Source organism: Narcine bancroftii, unplaced genomic scaffold (assembly GCF_036971445.1).
Source record: "Narcine bancroftii isolate sNarBan1 unplaced genomic scaffold, sNarBan1.hap1 Scaffold_248, whole genome shotgun sequence".
In the NCBI taxonomy this organism is placed as follows: domain Eukaryota; kingdom Metazoa; phylum Chordata; class Chondrichthyes; order Torpediniformes; family Narcinidae; genus Narcine; species Narcine bancroftii.
The window spans coordinates 187,080-203,025 of NW_027211983.1; the positions used below are offsets into that span (position 1 = coordinate 187,080).

Genomic DNA, 15,946 nt, shown 5'->3' on the forward strand with positions numbered 1-15,946 from the left:
ACAAAATTTTGGATATGGGTGACCTCTCCTCCAGTCTCAACAGACACTCACGGGGTGGGTCAGAGAGTGAAGCTCCCTCCCCACCCACCCCCCCCACCCTCGTCCTGTCTCACACTTCCGGGGTGGTACACAGAGTGATGCCCCCTCTCCCCCCATCCCGTCACACACTCTCGCGTAGGACACGGAGCGAAGCTTCCCCTCCCCCATCCCATCACACACTCCTGGGGAGGGACACAGAGTGAAGCCTCTTCTCCCCCCACCCCCCCCCCCCCATCCCGTCACACACTCCTGGGGTGGGACACAGAGTGAAGCCCCCTCTTCCCTGTCTCATCACACACTCCTGAGGTGGGACACAGAGTGAAGCCCCCTCTCCCCCCATCCCAACACACACTCCTGAGGTGGGACACAGAGTGAAGCCCCCTTTCCCCTCTTCCCATCACACACTCCTGGGGTGGGACACAGAGAGAAGCTCCCTCTCCACCCGTCCCATCACATACTCCTTGGGTGGGACACAGAGAGAAGCTCCCTCTCCCCCCATCCCATCACACACTCCTGAGGTGGGACACAGAGTGAAGCCCCCTTTCCCCTCTTCCCATCACACACTCCTGGGGTGGGACACAGAGAGAAGCTCCCTCTCCACCCGTCCCATCACATTCTCCTTGGGTGGGACACAGAGAGAAGCTCCCTCTCCCCCCGTCCCATCACATACTCCTGGGGTGGGACACAGAGTGAAGCCCCCTCTCCCCCCATCCTGACACACACTCCCGGGGTGGGACACAGAGTGAAGCCCCCTTTCCCCCCGTCCCATCACACACTCCTGGTATGGGACACAGAGAGAAGCTCCCTCTCCCCCCATCCCAACACACACTCCCGGGGTGGGACACAGAATGAAGCCCCCTGTCACCTGTCCTGTGAGATTCCCACAATGTGTGACAGCCACGTGTGTTTCCTAAGAAGAGAGTTGATATCATCAGAAGTATGGTAATCTCCAGCTGTCAGATAAATGTTGATGACAGCTAATTTCACCAGAATGCTTTGTGACTCATTCAGAGATCTGTACACATTTGAGGGACCCTGTGACATTAGCCAGGCCATGATTACACCACTCCTTGTCTCTGCAACCCCCTCCAGTCCTCTACACCCCTCCCTGTCTCTGTAACCCCCTCAGGTCCCCTATACCCCTCGCTGTATCTGTAACACCCTCCAGTCCCTTACACCACCCCCCTGTCTCTGTCACCCCCTCAGGTCCCCTATACCCCTCCAGTATCTGTATCACCCTCCAGTCCCTTACACCCCTTCCTGTCTCTGTAACCCCCTCCCTCAGTTCCCCTACACCCCTCCCCTATACCCTCCTCAAGTCCCCTATACCCCTCGCTGTATCTGTAACACCCTCCAGTCCCTTACACCCCTTCCTATCTCTGTAGCCACCTCCAGTCCCCTACACTCCTCCCTGTCTCTGTAACTCCCTCCGGTCTGCTCCACCCCTCCCTGTCTCTGTAGCCCCCTCAGGTCCCCTATACCCCTCCAGTATCTGTATCACCCTCCAGTCCCTTACACCCCTTCCTGTCTCTGTAACCCCCCCCTCAGTTCCCCTAAAACCCTCCTTGTCTCTGTAACCTACCCTCAATTCCCCTAAACCCCTCCCTGTCTCTGTAACCTACCCCTCTCTCTCTCTCACTCTCTCTCTCTCTCTCTCTCTCTCTCTCCACCCATCTTTACCCATCATCTCTCCCCCTTTCTGTCCTCCTCCTCTCTCTCTCCCCTAACTCTTTCTCTCTCCACACTCCCCCTCCCCACCCTCCATCTCAGACACCAGAATGGAAACCGTCAGATGTGAACACAGACTCCACAATAAATCCTCAGCATCTATTTTAAAACAACAAAGCTTCACTTGACATCTGACCAATGCTTCATGCCAGCCGACGGAGATGGGGGGCAGGGGTGGGAGGAGGATTGGGGTGGTCTAAATTTAGTTTGTGAATCTGTCCCTTGAGCCCCTGAGCTGTGTGAAGTTCAGGCATTTCGTGAGGGGTCATCAAGGTGGGGGTCAAGGTGGAGAGAGGAGAGGGAGGGAGGGAGGGGAGGGGGAGAGGAAGGAGGGACAGGAGGTAGGTAGGAGGGGAGAGGGCAACAAGGGAAGAGCAGGAGGAGAAGAGGGAGGTATGGCAGGGGTCAGTGCGGAGAGTGGGGAGGGAGAATGGAGGGAGAAAGGGGAGGGGGAAGAAGAAGGAGGGGGAGTGGAGGGAAAAGGAGTGAGGGGATGGAGGGTGGGAAGCAAGGGGGAAGGAGTGGTGGGAGGTGGGAGGAAGAGGGAGTGAGAGGGGATGGAGGGAGGGGAAAGGAGAGTGGAGGGGATAGGGAAGGGAGGGAGAGGGGATGAAGGGAAGGAGGGGAGGGAGAGAGAGAGGTAGGAAGGACAGAGGGTGGGGGTGTGACTGCTCCCTTCCCCACATGTTCTTGGATGATGCGAGAAGACACCGTTTGGGAAACAACCCTGTTTATGAGATTTTAATTTCCAGGAATCTGTGACGATGTTTCAGAACTGCGGAGGAAATCAGGTCAGATTCACAGAAATCTAACTTCCCGGCATGGACGGGTTAGGGGGGGAAGGGGGGAGAGGGGGATAGAGAGGGGAGAGAGAGGAGAGAGGGGGATAGAGAGGTGGGGAGAGAGAGGTGGGGAGAGAGAGGGAAGTGGAGAAGGGGAGAGAAAGGTGGGAGAGGGAGAGAGAGAGAGAGGGGGAGAGAGAGGGGGTAGAGAGGGGGATAGAGAGGTGGGAAAGAAGGGGAGGGGAGGGGGGAGAGATGTGATATGGAGGGGAGTGGAGAGGGGGATAAAGGTGGGAGATGGGGAGAGAGAGAGGGGAAGTCAGGGAAGGAGAGGGTGGGGGGGTTGAGAGGGTGTGGTGAGAGAGGGGGATAGAGGTGGGGGAGAGAGGTGGTAGTGAAGGGGGGTGGAGATGGGGATAGAGGTGGGGGGAGAGGGGGAGAGAGGTGGTAGAGAGAGAGTTGGAGGTGGTAGAGAGGGAGTTGGAGAGAGGTGGTAGAGAGGGAGTTGGAGAGAGAGCAAGGGGGAGGGGAAGGAAGGTGAGGGGGAGGTGAAAGCTGGGGTGCTAGCAGCTCCATCCCCTTCTCAGGAGTGCTTGGAGAGAGGGTGGAAACAAAGCTCAGGACAGTCGGCAGAGCAGACCCGCTCCCCAACTTCCATCTCCACCCCACCCCTCCCTTCCCCACCCATTCTCCCTCTCTCTCCCCATTCCCCCTCTCTCCCACTCTATCCTCTCTCTTCCCCTTCTCTCTCCCCTCTCCTTCTCCTCCTCTCTCACCCCTCTCCCCTCTCTCACCCCCTCTCTCTCCCCTCTCCCCCTCTCTATCTCCCCTCCCCCTCTCTCCCTCTCTCACCCCCCTCTGTCCCCACTTCCCCTCTCTCTGTCCCCTTTTCCCCTCTCTCCTCCCCCTCTCTCACCCTCCTCTCCTCTCTCACCCCTCTCTCCCCTCTCCTCCTCTCTCACCCCCTCTCTCCTCTCTCACCCCCTCTCTCCTCTCTCACCCCCTCTCTCTCTCCCCTCTCACATTCTCCTCTCTCTCACCCCCTCTCTCTCTCCCACTCTCTCCCTCTCTCTCACTCTCCTCTCTCTCTCCCCTATCCCCCTCTCTCATTCTTCTCTCTCCCCTCTCTCTCCCCCTCCCCCACTCCCCAATCTTTCTCCACCACCCCCCCCTCTGCTGGGTTAACCACCGCTCCTCCCACCGGCTGACATCAGACAGACACCGAGACGGGTGGTGAGTCACAGCCGATCAGTGTCAGTCGGCGAGGACAGAGAGGGAGGGAGAGGGAGAGAGAGTCAGAGAGAGAAAGACCGAGCTTGGAGAGAGGTGGGTGAGAAAGTGGAGGGAGAAAGATATGGGAGGTGGGGAGAGGGACTGAGGCTTAGAGAGAGAGGGGTGGAGAGAAAGAAGGAGAGCGAGGGAAAGGGGGAGAGAGGAGGGGAGAGACCTTTCAGGCGTTGGAACAGAGAGCGGAGCGAGAGAGGATGGAGAGACGGGATGGCGGAGGGGAGACCGGGTGGCTGATGGCGATCTTCCTCACCCTGCTACTGCCTTCGTCCGTGGAGGCCGCTCCTCGAAGCAGACGCGAGAGTGATCTGGGTAAGTAACGGGACCGGGGGGGGCGGGGGGCGGGGGGAGAGAGGGGAGGAGGGTGCAGGAGAGTTGGGATGAGGGGGGAGAGAGAGGTGGAGAGAAGGGGAAGGAGAGAGGTGGGATGGGGGAGATGGGAGAGGTGGGATGAGGGGGAGAGAGAGGGGGTGAGAAGGGAAAGGGGGTGAGAAGGGATGAGGGGAGAGAGGGGGAAGGAGAGAGAGATGGGGGTGAGAGGGGGAAGCAGAGAGAGAGAGGTGAGATGAGTGGGAGAGGGGGGATGAGGGTGAGAGGAAGGATGAGGAGGAGTGAGATGGGGAGAGAGAAGGGGGGAGATAGAGAGGGGGGGAGAGTGACTGTAGGTTTGTGTATAAGCCGGCATCTGTCGTCTGTTTATGTTTAACATTCTATGTGAGGAATGTTTCTGTTTGACTAAGTGTCTGTGTGTGCTGAGTGGTGCGTCTGGGAGAGTGGTGAGACGGGGAAGGGGGGGGTGGAAAGGCAGGTAAGAGGGGGGGAGAGGCGGAGAAGAGGGAGGGGAGTGATGGGGAAGAGGGGGAGAGAGAGGGGAAGGAGGGGGGGAAGGAGATAGGGTCCAAGGGAATTTGTTCAGGGTTTCTCCTCCCCATTAACGCCTCAACCCCGCAGATCTAGCATCATTTATTCTAGGATGGGAGGGGACAATAGATCTCATAACTGCAGGGAGCTGGGGATGGTGGGTGTAGACAATGCTGTCGGGTGGAGAAGAGGCAGATGGAGTTTAATCCGGGTCAATGTGAGGTGATGGATTTTGGACAAACCAGGAGACTGAGCCCAGGGTTCATGGTCAGTTACTTCAGTGTGGATGAACAGAGGGACCTTGGGGCCCAGATCCCTATATCCCTCAAGGCCATCAAACAGGTTGATAGGATAGTTAAGAAGGCCTGTGGGACGCTGGGATTCATTAGTCGGGGGGTTGAGTTCAGGAATCGAGAAGTCACGTTACAACTTTACAAATCTCTGGTGAGCCCACACTTGGAGAATTGTGTTCAGTTCTGGTCACCTCATTACAGGAAGGATGTGGGGGCTATGGAGAGGGGGCAGAGGAGATTCACCAGGACGTTGCCTGGATCGGGAAACAAGTTTTATGAGACAAGGTTCACAGAGCTGGGACTTTTCTCTTTGGAGAGTAGAAGGATGAGAGGAGACTTGATAAAGGTTGACAAGATTCTGAGATGCGTCAATAGGGTGGACAGTCAGCGCCTGTTTCCCAGGGCGGGACCAGCAAACACCAGAGGACTTGAGTACAAAGTGGAGGGAGGGAAGTTTAGGGGAGACATCAGGGGGAAGTTTTTTACACAGTGAGTTGTGGGGACCTGGGATGCCTTATCGGGCGGGAATGGTGGTGGAGGCTGGAACATTGGGGCCATTTAAGAGACTCGTAGACAGACTCACGGATGGAAGAAAAATAGAGGGTTATGGGGTATGGAGGGATGGGTTAGAGTGTGGTGTAGGTTTTATATGGGTTGGGCCTGGATTGTACAGGAATGTTTTGTGTAACTCAGTTCCTGAAGTCCAGGCCACATCCTTATAAATCTTCTCCGCATCTCTCTTTCTTATTGATTTCTTTCCTGTAGTTTGGTGACCAAAACTGCACACAATGCTCCAAATTTGCCCTCACCAATGTCTTGTGCAACTTTAACATAACGTCCCAACTCCTGTACTCAATACTTTGATTTATGAAGGCCAAGGTGCAAAAGCTCTTCTTTACAACCCTGTCCACCTGTGACGCCACTTTCAGGGAATTATGTATCTGTATCCCCAGATCCCTCTGTCCTATCACACTCCTCAGTGCCCGACCGTTCACCGTGTATGTCTTTTCTTGGATTGACCTTCCAAAATGCACACTCATTCTTGTCTGCATTAAATTCCATCAGCCATTTTTCAGCCTATTTTTCCAGCTGGTCTAGATCCCTCTGCAAACTTTGAAAACCTTCCTCTCTGTCCACAATGCCTCCAATCTCAGTGTCATCTGCAAACTTGCTGATCCGATTCACCACATGATCATCCAGATCATCGATCAAGATGACAATGCAGGGAGTCCGTGCTTTGTGGTTTGCCCAGAGGTAGAAGAAGGCAGACGTAGATGGTTTCTGTACTGCGTGGAGGTCGGCAACCAGTGGTGTTTTGCAGAGAACGGAGATTCCAGAGGAATGCAGATAGGATACAGAGCCGGGATGAGAAGTGGCAGATGGAGTCTAACCCAGAAAAGTGCAAGGTGGTTGGTGATCTTTGGAGGCCATGTGCTGATTTTCAGATTTATTGTCAGTGTCATTGAATGCAGGCAAGTTTTATTTTGAAAGGACATCCACGGTGAATGGTCGGGCACTGTGGAGTGTGGTAGAACAGAGGGATCTGGGAATACAGATATACAATTCCCTGTACCAAATAAGGGAGTTGAGGGACTGGGTTTAAAAATTTTTAAATTCCAGAGAAAGTTTGAAATACTTTGCTCCAATATTTCTCAAGTCTCCGACACATCCTGAACATATGAATTCACGAAACATCTCCATTTATCACAATGAGGAGATGCATCCGCAACAAAACAAGATTATTTGCCTTTGGACACGTGAGCCCTAGGGACGACTTTAAATTGTAGGAGAGAGTGACGGGCACATAAAGAAGAGGTATTAACCAATTTGAAAATTACATTCCAAGTTTCTTCAGGAATTAGAAGCTGCAGGTCCTGTTCCCAGACTTTAAAAAATTTTATCTGTGGGGCCCTCTCTTATTCCCAACAACATGTCATCAAGGTTAGATACTGAACTGCTATAGAAAGGTTGTAAATTAAAAATTACATCAGTTAAATTCTTCTCAGTCCTCTTAGGAAATGTGCATAATTGAAATTGTAAAAAATCTCTGATAGAGAATAGGTGTAGGAGTATGTCATTCGGCCCTTCCAGCTAGCAAGGCCATTCACTGTGATCATGGCTGATCGTCCATGATCAGTACCCCGTCCAGCCTTCTCCTCCGATCCCTGGACTCTGCTCTCTTTAAGAGCTCTATTTAACTCTTTCTTGAAAGCCTCCAGAGAATTGGCCTCCCCTGCCTTCTGAGGCAGAACGTTCCACAGATCCACCGCTCTCTGAGTGAAAAATTTCTCCCTCCACCCTGTTCCCAATGGCATACCCCTTGTTCTTAAACTGTGGCCTCTGGTTCTGGACTCCCCCAATGTCGGGAACATGTTTCCTGCCTCTAGTGTGTCCAATCTCTTAATAATCTGTTATGTTTCAATCAGATCCCCCTCAACCTTCTAAATTCCAGTGTTGCCTAGATTGCAGTATCTAGAATATGAAGAAAGATGATTCGACTGGGTATTTATTCATTGGAGCGTAGAAGGTTGAGGGGGATTTGATTGAGGTATATAAAATTATGAAGGGAATAGATAGAGTAGTTGTGAATAGGCTCTTCCCCTTGAGGGTAGGGGAAATTGGAACAAGGCGTCATAAGTTAAGGGTTAGGGGGCAAAACTTTAGAAGTAACATAAGAGGATGCATCTTCACTCAGAGAGTGGTGGCTGAGTAGAATGATCTTCCAGAAGAGGTGGTTGAAAGAGGGTCAAATTTGTAATTTAAGAGGAGGTTGGATGAGTGCATGGATGTGAGGGGGGTGGTTGGAGGGTTATGGGCAGGGAGCAGGTAGGTGGAACTAGTGGAGTTTCACTTAAATTGGTGTGGACTAGAAGGGCCAATGTGGCCTGTTTCTGTACTGTAATTGTTATATGGTTATACAAGCCAGTCACTCCAATCTTTCAACATTGAACAGTTCAACCATCCTGGGAATTAACCTCGTGAACCTATGCTGCACTCCCTCAACAGCAAGAACGTCCTTCCTCAGACCTGCAGACCAGAACTGCATGCAATACTCCAGGTGCAGTCTCCCCAGGGCCCTGTCCAACTGCAGAAGGACCTTTCTGATCCTATACTCCACTCCCCTTGTTATGAAGGCCAATGTGCCCTTAGCTTTCTTCACTGCCTGCTGTCCTTGCATGCTTACTTTCAGTGACTGAAGGTCAAGGACACCCAGATCTCCTCGTCCTTCCCCTTTTCCTGTTGACAGCCTTCAGATTGTAATCTACCTTCCTGTTCTTGCCACCAAAGTAGATCACCTCACCTTGATGCACATTAAACTGCATCAGCCCACTCACCCAACCTGTCCACAGCCCCCTGCATTCTCATAGCATCCTCCTCACATTTCACGCTGCCACCCAGCTTTGTGTCATCTGCAAATTTGCTAAAATGTTACTTTTAATCCCTTCATCTAAATCATTGCTGGGTATTGTAAATAGCCGAGGCCCAGCTCCAAGCCTCACGGTTTCCCACTAGTCACTGCCTGCCATTCGGAAGTTATCTGCAGATAACGAAAAAAAATGAGCATTTAGTCGTCCGTTTGTAACTGAAAGTTGTTCGTAGGAAGAGAGATACTCCTTGACAAATAAATCTTTAAAACATTTAATGCCCAATCTCTATCATTATTTAAACATTACATCAAACAAAGAAATAATTGAAAAAATGGGACTAGAAAAATAAAATCTCATTAAACCAAAATATCCATATATCCTTTTGATATCTTTAAATAAATTAACTCATAATCCGGAGGTTACACTGAGGATCTGGATAAAATCTAGGCCTCATAAATCAAAATATCGAGTACAGGAGCTGGGATGTGATGGTAAAGTTGTACAAGACATTGGTGAGGCCACATTTGGAGCATTGTGTGCAGGTTGGGACTTTATTCCTTGGAGCGTAGAAGAATGAGGGAAGATTTGATCAAGGTGTTTAAAATGATAAGGAGGGTGGACAGAATCAATGTAGGTCGGCTTTTCCCACTGAGGGGAGGTGAGATCCAAACCAGAGGACATGAGTTAAGGGCGAAAGGGGAGAAATTTAGGGGGAACGTCTTCACACAGAGAGCGGTGGGGGTGAGGAATGAGCTGAGGTGGTGAATGGCGGCTCAATGTTAACACTGAACAGGTCAATGGATGGGAGAGGTACAGAGGGATATGGACTGGGTACAGTCAGTGGGACCAGGTAGAATAATGGTTCAGCACAAATTAGAAGGGCTGATGGGCCTTTTAATGTTTTGCAATTTTCTATGGTCCTAATGTTGCTTCTGTGACATCACACACAACCCTGGGATTCTTTTTCCCTGCGGGCCAAGGAGAATTACCACCCATTAGTAGTGCAAAACAATCTGTACACAACATACACATATAAACAAATAAAGAAATGTGAACAAACTGTGCAATGGAGGGAAAAATCAATAATGTGTTCAAGTCATATTCCTGAAACGAGCCCATGATTGAGTTTGTTGTTGAGGGGTTTGACAGTGGAGGGGGAGCAGCTGTTGCTGAACTTGACGGTGCAAGTCTTGTGGCCCCTACACCTCTCTCCTGATGGCAGCAGCGAGAACAGAGCATGCGCTGGGTGGTGTGGATCCTTGATGATCGCTGCAGCTCTCCAACGGCAGCGTTCCCCGTAGATGTTCTCGACGGTGGGGAGATGTTCCTGGGTTGTGTCCACTCCCTTTTACAGGTCCTTACGCTCGGTGGGGGTATTGGTGTCCCTATCCCAGACTGTGATGCAGCCAGTCAGCGCATTTTCCTCCGCACATCTGTAGAAATTTGCCAGGGTTTCCGGTGTCAGAATGAACTTCCATCGAGGACAGCCACAAGAACCTCTCTCCTCAAAGACCCCCCCCCCACCCAGGCCAGGCCCTCTTCACTCTGCTACCATCAGGGAAAAGGACCAGGAGTCTGAAGACGAGCTCCACAGCGGCACTAGGACAGCTTCTTCCCCTCTCCCATTAGATTTTTAACTGAGGTTTTACTGCACTGTAATTCTACCACAAAGTAACACATTTCGTAGCATAAATTCTGATTCTGCTCCTGAACCAGTGGAAGAAACTTTGAGTGTCCTGTTGACATGGAAGTCAAGATCTCTCAGTTCACCCGCTCTGATCACAATCCTCCATTGATGGTCTAACACCAGAAACCCCAGCACAATTTCCACAGAGGTGTGGTGGAAAGAGCGCTGACCGGCTACACCACGTTCTGGTACTGGGACACCGACACCCCCTTAAGCATAAAGCCCTCCAGAAGGTCGTGGTCACAGCCTGGGGACATCACAGGCAAAACCCTCCCCACCGTTGAGAACATCTACGGGAACGCTGCCGTCGGAGAGCAGCAGCGAACATCAAGGATGCACACCACCCAGCGCACGCTCTGTTCTTGCTGCTACCCTCAGGAGAGAGGTGTAGGGGCCACAAGACTCGCACCACCAGGTTCAGGAACAGCAGCTCCCTCTCCACCATCAGATTCCTCACCAACAAACTCAATCAGGGGCTTGTTTCAGGAATCTGAATTGTGCACATTATTGATTTTTCCCTCCATTGCACAGTTTGTTCACGTTTATTTATTTGTTTATATGTGTATGTTGTGTACAGATTGTTTTGCACTACCAATGGGTGGTAATTCTCCCTGGCCCACAGGGAAAAATAATCTTAGTGTTGTGTGTGATGTCACACATGTGCTTGAACAATAAATCTGAATCTGAGTGAAGGTTGGTGCCCGTGATGGCATTGGCCGAGGTCACAACTTTCTGTACTTTTTTCTTGTCCTGTGCATTGGCACCTCCATGATGCAGCCAGTCAGAATGGTCTCCTCGGTACACTGGCTGGACAGGAAGAGCCAGAGAGCAGTAGTGGACGATGCTTCTCAGTCTGGAGGCCTGTGATTAGTGGTGTCCCTCAGGGATCGGTTCTGGGACCATCACTGTTTGTCATCGATATCAATGATCTGGATGATCATGTGGTGAATTGGATCAGCAGGTTTGCAGATGACTCTGAGATTGGAGGCGTTGTGGACAGAGAGGAAGGTTTTCAAAGTTTGCAGAGGGATCTGGACCAGTAGGAAGAATGGCCGACAGAATTCAATGCAGACAAGTGTGAGGTGTTGCATTTTGGAAAGACAGACCAAGAAAGGACATCCACAGTAAACGGTCGGGCACTGAGGAGTGCGGTGGAACAGAGGGATCTGGGGATACAGATGCATAATTTTCTGAAAGTGACGTCACAGGTGGACAGGGTTGTAAAGAGAACTTTTGGCACATTGGCCTTCATAAATCAAATTATTGAGTACAGGAGCTGGGATGTTATGGTAAAGTTGTACAAGACATTGGTGAGGCCACATTTGGAGCATTGTGTGCAGTTTTGGTCACTGAACTACAGGAAAGATCTCAATAAGATAGAAAGATGCAGAGAAGATTTACTAGGATGTTGCCTAGACTTAAGGAACTGAGTTATAGGTAAATGTTAAACAGGTTGGGACTTTATTCCCTGGAGTGTAGAAGAATGAGGGGAGATTTAATCGAGGGGGACAGACAGAGTCAATGTAGGCCGGGTTTTCCCACTGATGGGAAGTGAGATCCAAATCAGAGGACACGGGTTAAGGGTGAAAGGGGAGAAGTTTAGGGGGAACGTCTTCACCCAGAGAGTGATGGGGGTGGGGAACGAGTTGAGGTGATGAATGGGGGCTCAGTGTTAACATTGAAGAGGAATTTGGATGGGTACATGGATGGGAGCGGTATGGAGGGATATGGTATGGGTGCAGGTCAATAGTTTGGGGCAGGAGAATGGTTTGGGACAGACTAGAAGGGCTGAAGGGTCTTGTTTCTGCACTGTAATGTTCTGTGGTTCACGACAGTGTGTAGACATGATGTCAGGAGTATTGTGAAAGATGAGAGGTGTGATGTTTCGCCCATGGGGGAGATGCTTTGTCAGACTTTCGGAAGGTCCCTTTCTTGAACATCAAATATGAGAAAGTAGAGCAAGTATTAAATCAAAACTTCCCTTCAGAACCTCGCTCTCACACGACCCCCTCACCCCATCTGGTACCCTGGTTACAGAGGGTCTTTCTCCCCCCCTCCTCTCTCTCCTCCCCCCTCTCCCTGTCTCAAAACCTGTTCCTTCCCCCTCTCTGCCCCCTCCCCCATTCTCCCCTACTCCACTGCTCCTCTCCCCCTCCCCTCCCTCTCTCCCCACTCTATTCCCACTCCCCCCTCCTCCACTCCCCCTCCCTCTCTTCCTGCTCTCTACCCCCTCCCCATCCCTTCTCTCCACCACTCTCCCCCTCACCCCTCTCTCTCCCCCCTTTCCCCCTCTCCCCCTCACCTCTCTTCCCCCTCCCCCTCCCTGCTCTCTCCTCCTCTCTTCCCTATCTCCCCTCTCCCTCCTCCACTCCTCCGCTCCCCCTCTTTCCCCTCTCCTACCCTCCCCCTGCCTCTCTTCCCGCTCTCTCCCCACTCTCTTCCCCTCGCTCCATCCCTCTCTCCCTCTCCTCTCTCCCCCTCCCCCATCCCCCTCTCTGCCATCCTGTCTGAAGGATGAGCCTTGTTGCACGGTGACTAGTGAGAAGATTTGGGGGTGGTTTTTGTGGTGCGATGTTAATTAGACAGAATCAGACACACACAAGGTAAAGACTGTACAACAGGCTTTAATCCACAAAAACCTCCACAGAGCCAGGCTGGCTGTGGCTATAGCAACTCAGTGTGAGGCCTCGGGAGGCCGGCGTAGGCTTATATCCCGGAGGATGATTGACATCCACTGGGTGGGGCTTGATCCATTCAGGCCGACTGATTGGCAGGCAGCCATGTGTTACACTCTTACACTCCTGCAGGTACATAGGTTGCCCCCTGCAATAGGCCGGTGGTATACCACCACAGTTTGACATTCAGGGAAAATCGCGCCCAGTCTGGGCAAGTTGAGAACAGTTCATTGGAAACCTGATCGAGGCCTTGTTTTCCCAGAATCACACTGCCCAAAAACCACTCCCGCAAGTTCCAGGAAGCCCCATGGTGGGGGCTTGGTTTGAGTGCTGCAGGAGTACATTAGCTGGGCTGCCTCCTGGATGCTGATGGGGAGACTGGAAACCTAATGCACAGTCTCACACACACACACACACACACACACACTCTCTCTCACACACACACATGCAGACACTCACACACGCAGACATTCACACAGACACATGGACATAGTCTCACACACACACGTACATACACTCTCACACAGACACACGCATACACACTCACAGACACATGGACACAGTCTCACACACATTCACACACATACCTACACTCACACAGACACACACACACACACATATACACACCCACACAGACGTACACACTCACACATACACACACAGAGTCAGACATGCACCCACATACACACAGTGGCTGTGGATTGGGACCCACAGACTGAGAACGGTCGGTAGGTGAAATCGGATCCGTCGCCATGTTCGGGAGACGAGAAGGAGAGAGTCAGGCACCCCACTGCTCAGCGGGGAGATTCTTTGTGGGTGGAGGGATATCAGTTGGGACCAACACTGTAGATCCTGCATTGTGCTGTCAATATCTACGCTCTTTGAGACGGAGAGTGATTCACTCTCTTATCGCCCAGTCAGATCGAGCTGCACACATTTCATCTCCCTCCACCCTCCCCCAATCTCGTGTGGTGAGCTGTGAAAAATCTCCGTCATCAATTCCAACGGCAGCACTGTTGTTCTAAAGATCAAGTTGATCTCCAGATAACTTTGAGGTTCGTCTGACGTCACAGAGCAATAATGAGGCCTTCAATGAGCTGCTCCAAATCCCTCTGTAAGCTTTGAAAACCTTCTTCACCATCCACAACACCTCCAATCTTACTGCCATCTGCAAACTTGCTGATTCAATATGCCACATTAAAGAACATAGACCACAGCATCCCACACAACTTAGATGTTCAACCATCCTAACATGTAACCCTCTATTCTCCTTTCATCCATGTGCCTGTCTCAGAGGCCCTGGTCAGTAAACAGATATCTGCCTGAGAGAGGGAGACGGAGGGACGCCGGTCAGTGTACAGATATCCCCCTGAAATGGGGGAAGGAGAGATGCCAGTCAGTGCACAGATAACCCCCTGAGAGAGAGGGACGGAGAGACAGTAGTCACCTAACCTCAGGAAAAAAAATCAATAAGATAGAGTGCAGAGATTTACTAGGATGTTGCCCGGACTTCAAGAACTGAGTTGCAGGGAAAGGTTAAACAGTTTCGGACTTTATTCCCGGGAATGTAGAAGAATGAGGGGAGATTTGATCGAGGTGTTTAAAATGATGAGGGGAACAGACAGAGTAAATGTAGGTTGGCTTTTCCCACTGAGGGGAGGCGAGATCCAAACCAGAGGACATGTGTTAAGGGTGAAAGGGGAAAGGTTTAGGGGGAACTTCTTCACACAGAGAGCAGTGGGGTTGTGGAAAGAGCTGAGGTGGTGAATGTGGGCTCAGTGTTAACACTGAAGAGGTATTTGGATGGGTACATGGATGGGAGAGGTATGGACTGGATGCAGATCAGTGGGACTAGGCGGATAAATGGTTTGGCACAGACTAGAAGGGCCAAAGGGCCTGTTTCTGTGCTGTTCTATGGTTCATATGAAGAGCATTTGACAGCTCTTGGCCTGTACAAGTTGGAATTGAGGGAGGATCTCATTGAAACATTTTGAATGTGGAAAGGCACAGACAGAGTAGATGTAGAAAGATTGTTCTTCCACGGTGGGTGAGGTGGGTACAAGAGGGCACAACCTCAGGATTGGAGGGCATCCACTTAGAGCAGAGACACGGAGGAATTTTTTTCAGCTTGGGGGGTGAATTTGTGGCCACACATGGTTGTAGAGGCCGGGTCATTGGGGATATTTAAGGCAGAGATTTACAGATCGTTGATGGGAAGAAGGGCGGGCAGTGGGGCTGAGTGGGAGAATGGATCAGTTCATGATGGCAGACTTGATGGGCTGAATGGCCTATTTCTGCTCCTATGTGGTTTTATGGCCACTCCCATCTCCAGTCCCAGAGTTGGGAGGAGGAGACAATGAGGGTGAATCCCACCAATCCGGAGGAGGCGAGAGGTTTTCTCATTTCACGTGGGTTTGTTCAGATTCTGACCTCTGTTGTCCTCAGGTTGTGCTAGTGACCAGTTCTGGAACGAGGATGTGGCGCGATGTCTGGATTGTGCCCTCTGCCAGAAGCAAGAAAAGACACCAGGGTGTGAGATCTGTCCCAAATGTAAGTCTTCCGTCTGAACTCTGCCTCCCCCAGCCTGAAAGACCACTCATCTCCTATTCTCCCACAACACCTTGTTGGGGAAAAGATATCACCATCCATTAAGTTTATGTGGAAAAGAGGGAGAGCACATGGGGAATAGCAATCACAATCTATGGTGTCAGTGGTAAAGGGGGGAACACTTGAAGTGAACGATCACAATGCACCAAAATTCAGAAGTGTAATTAGGGAACCCTTGGTGAATAGCGATCACAACCCACCGTTTCAGCAAGAAAGGGGGAGTACTTGTGGAATAATGATCACAATCCCTGTTTCAGCAGAAAACTGGGAGTTGTTATGGATACATGAACACCATTCATCAAGTTCTAGTGGGAAAGAGAACACATGGGGAATAGCGATCACGATTCCCTGTTTCAGAGAGAAAACTGGGAGTTGTTAGGGATACAAACACCATTCATCAAGTTCCAGTGGGAAGGGGAAGAACACATGGGGAATAGCAATCATGATTCCCTGTTTCAGCAGAAAACTGGGAGTTGTTAGGGATACATGAACACCATTCATCAAGTTCCAGTGGGAAGGGGAAGAACACATGGGGAATAGCGATCACAATCCATGTTTCAGAATGATAAGCAGAGCATGTGGTGAACAGCACATATAATACCTTCTCACTCTCTCCCTC

At 51.1% G+C, this 15,946-nt stretch overlaps 1 protein-coding gene across 4 annotated transcripts in view; it reads left to right on the top strand.

The window, feature by feature from the left end:
- The first annotated feature begins 3,917 nt into the window (after nt 1-3,917).
- LOC138750743 (uncharacterized) overlaps nt 3,918-15,946 on the top strand; it is a 72,430-nt gene continuing 60,401 nt past the window's right edge. For all 4 annotated transcript variants that reach the window (XM_069912856.1, XM_069912858.1, XM_069912857.1 and 1 more), the window contains exons 1-2: nt 3,918-4,148; nt 15,166-15,270. In XM_069912856.1, coding sequence (XP_069768957.1) covers nt 4,034-4,148; nt 15,166-15,270 — 220 coding nt within the window. In that variant the 5' untranslated portion in view covers nt 3,918-4,033. The remainder of the gene's footprint in view (nt 4,149-15,165; nt 15,271-15,946) is intronic.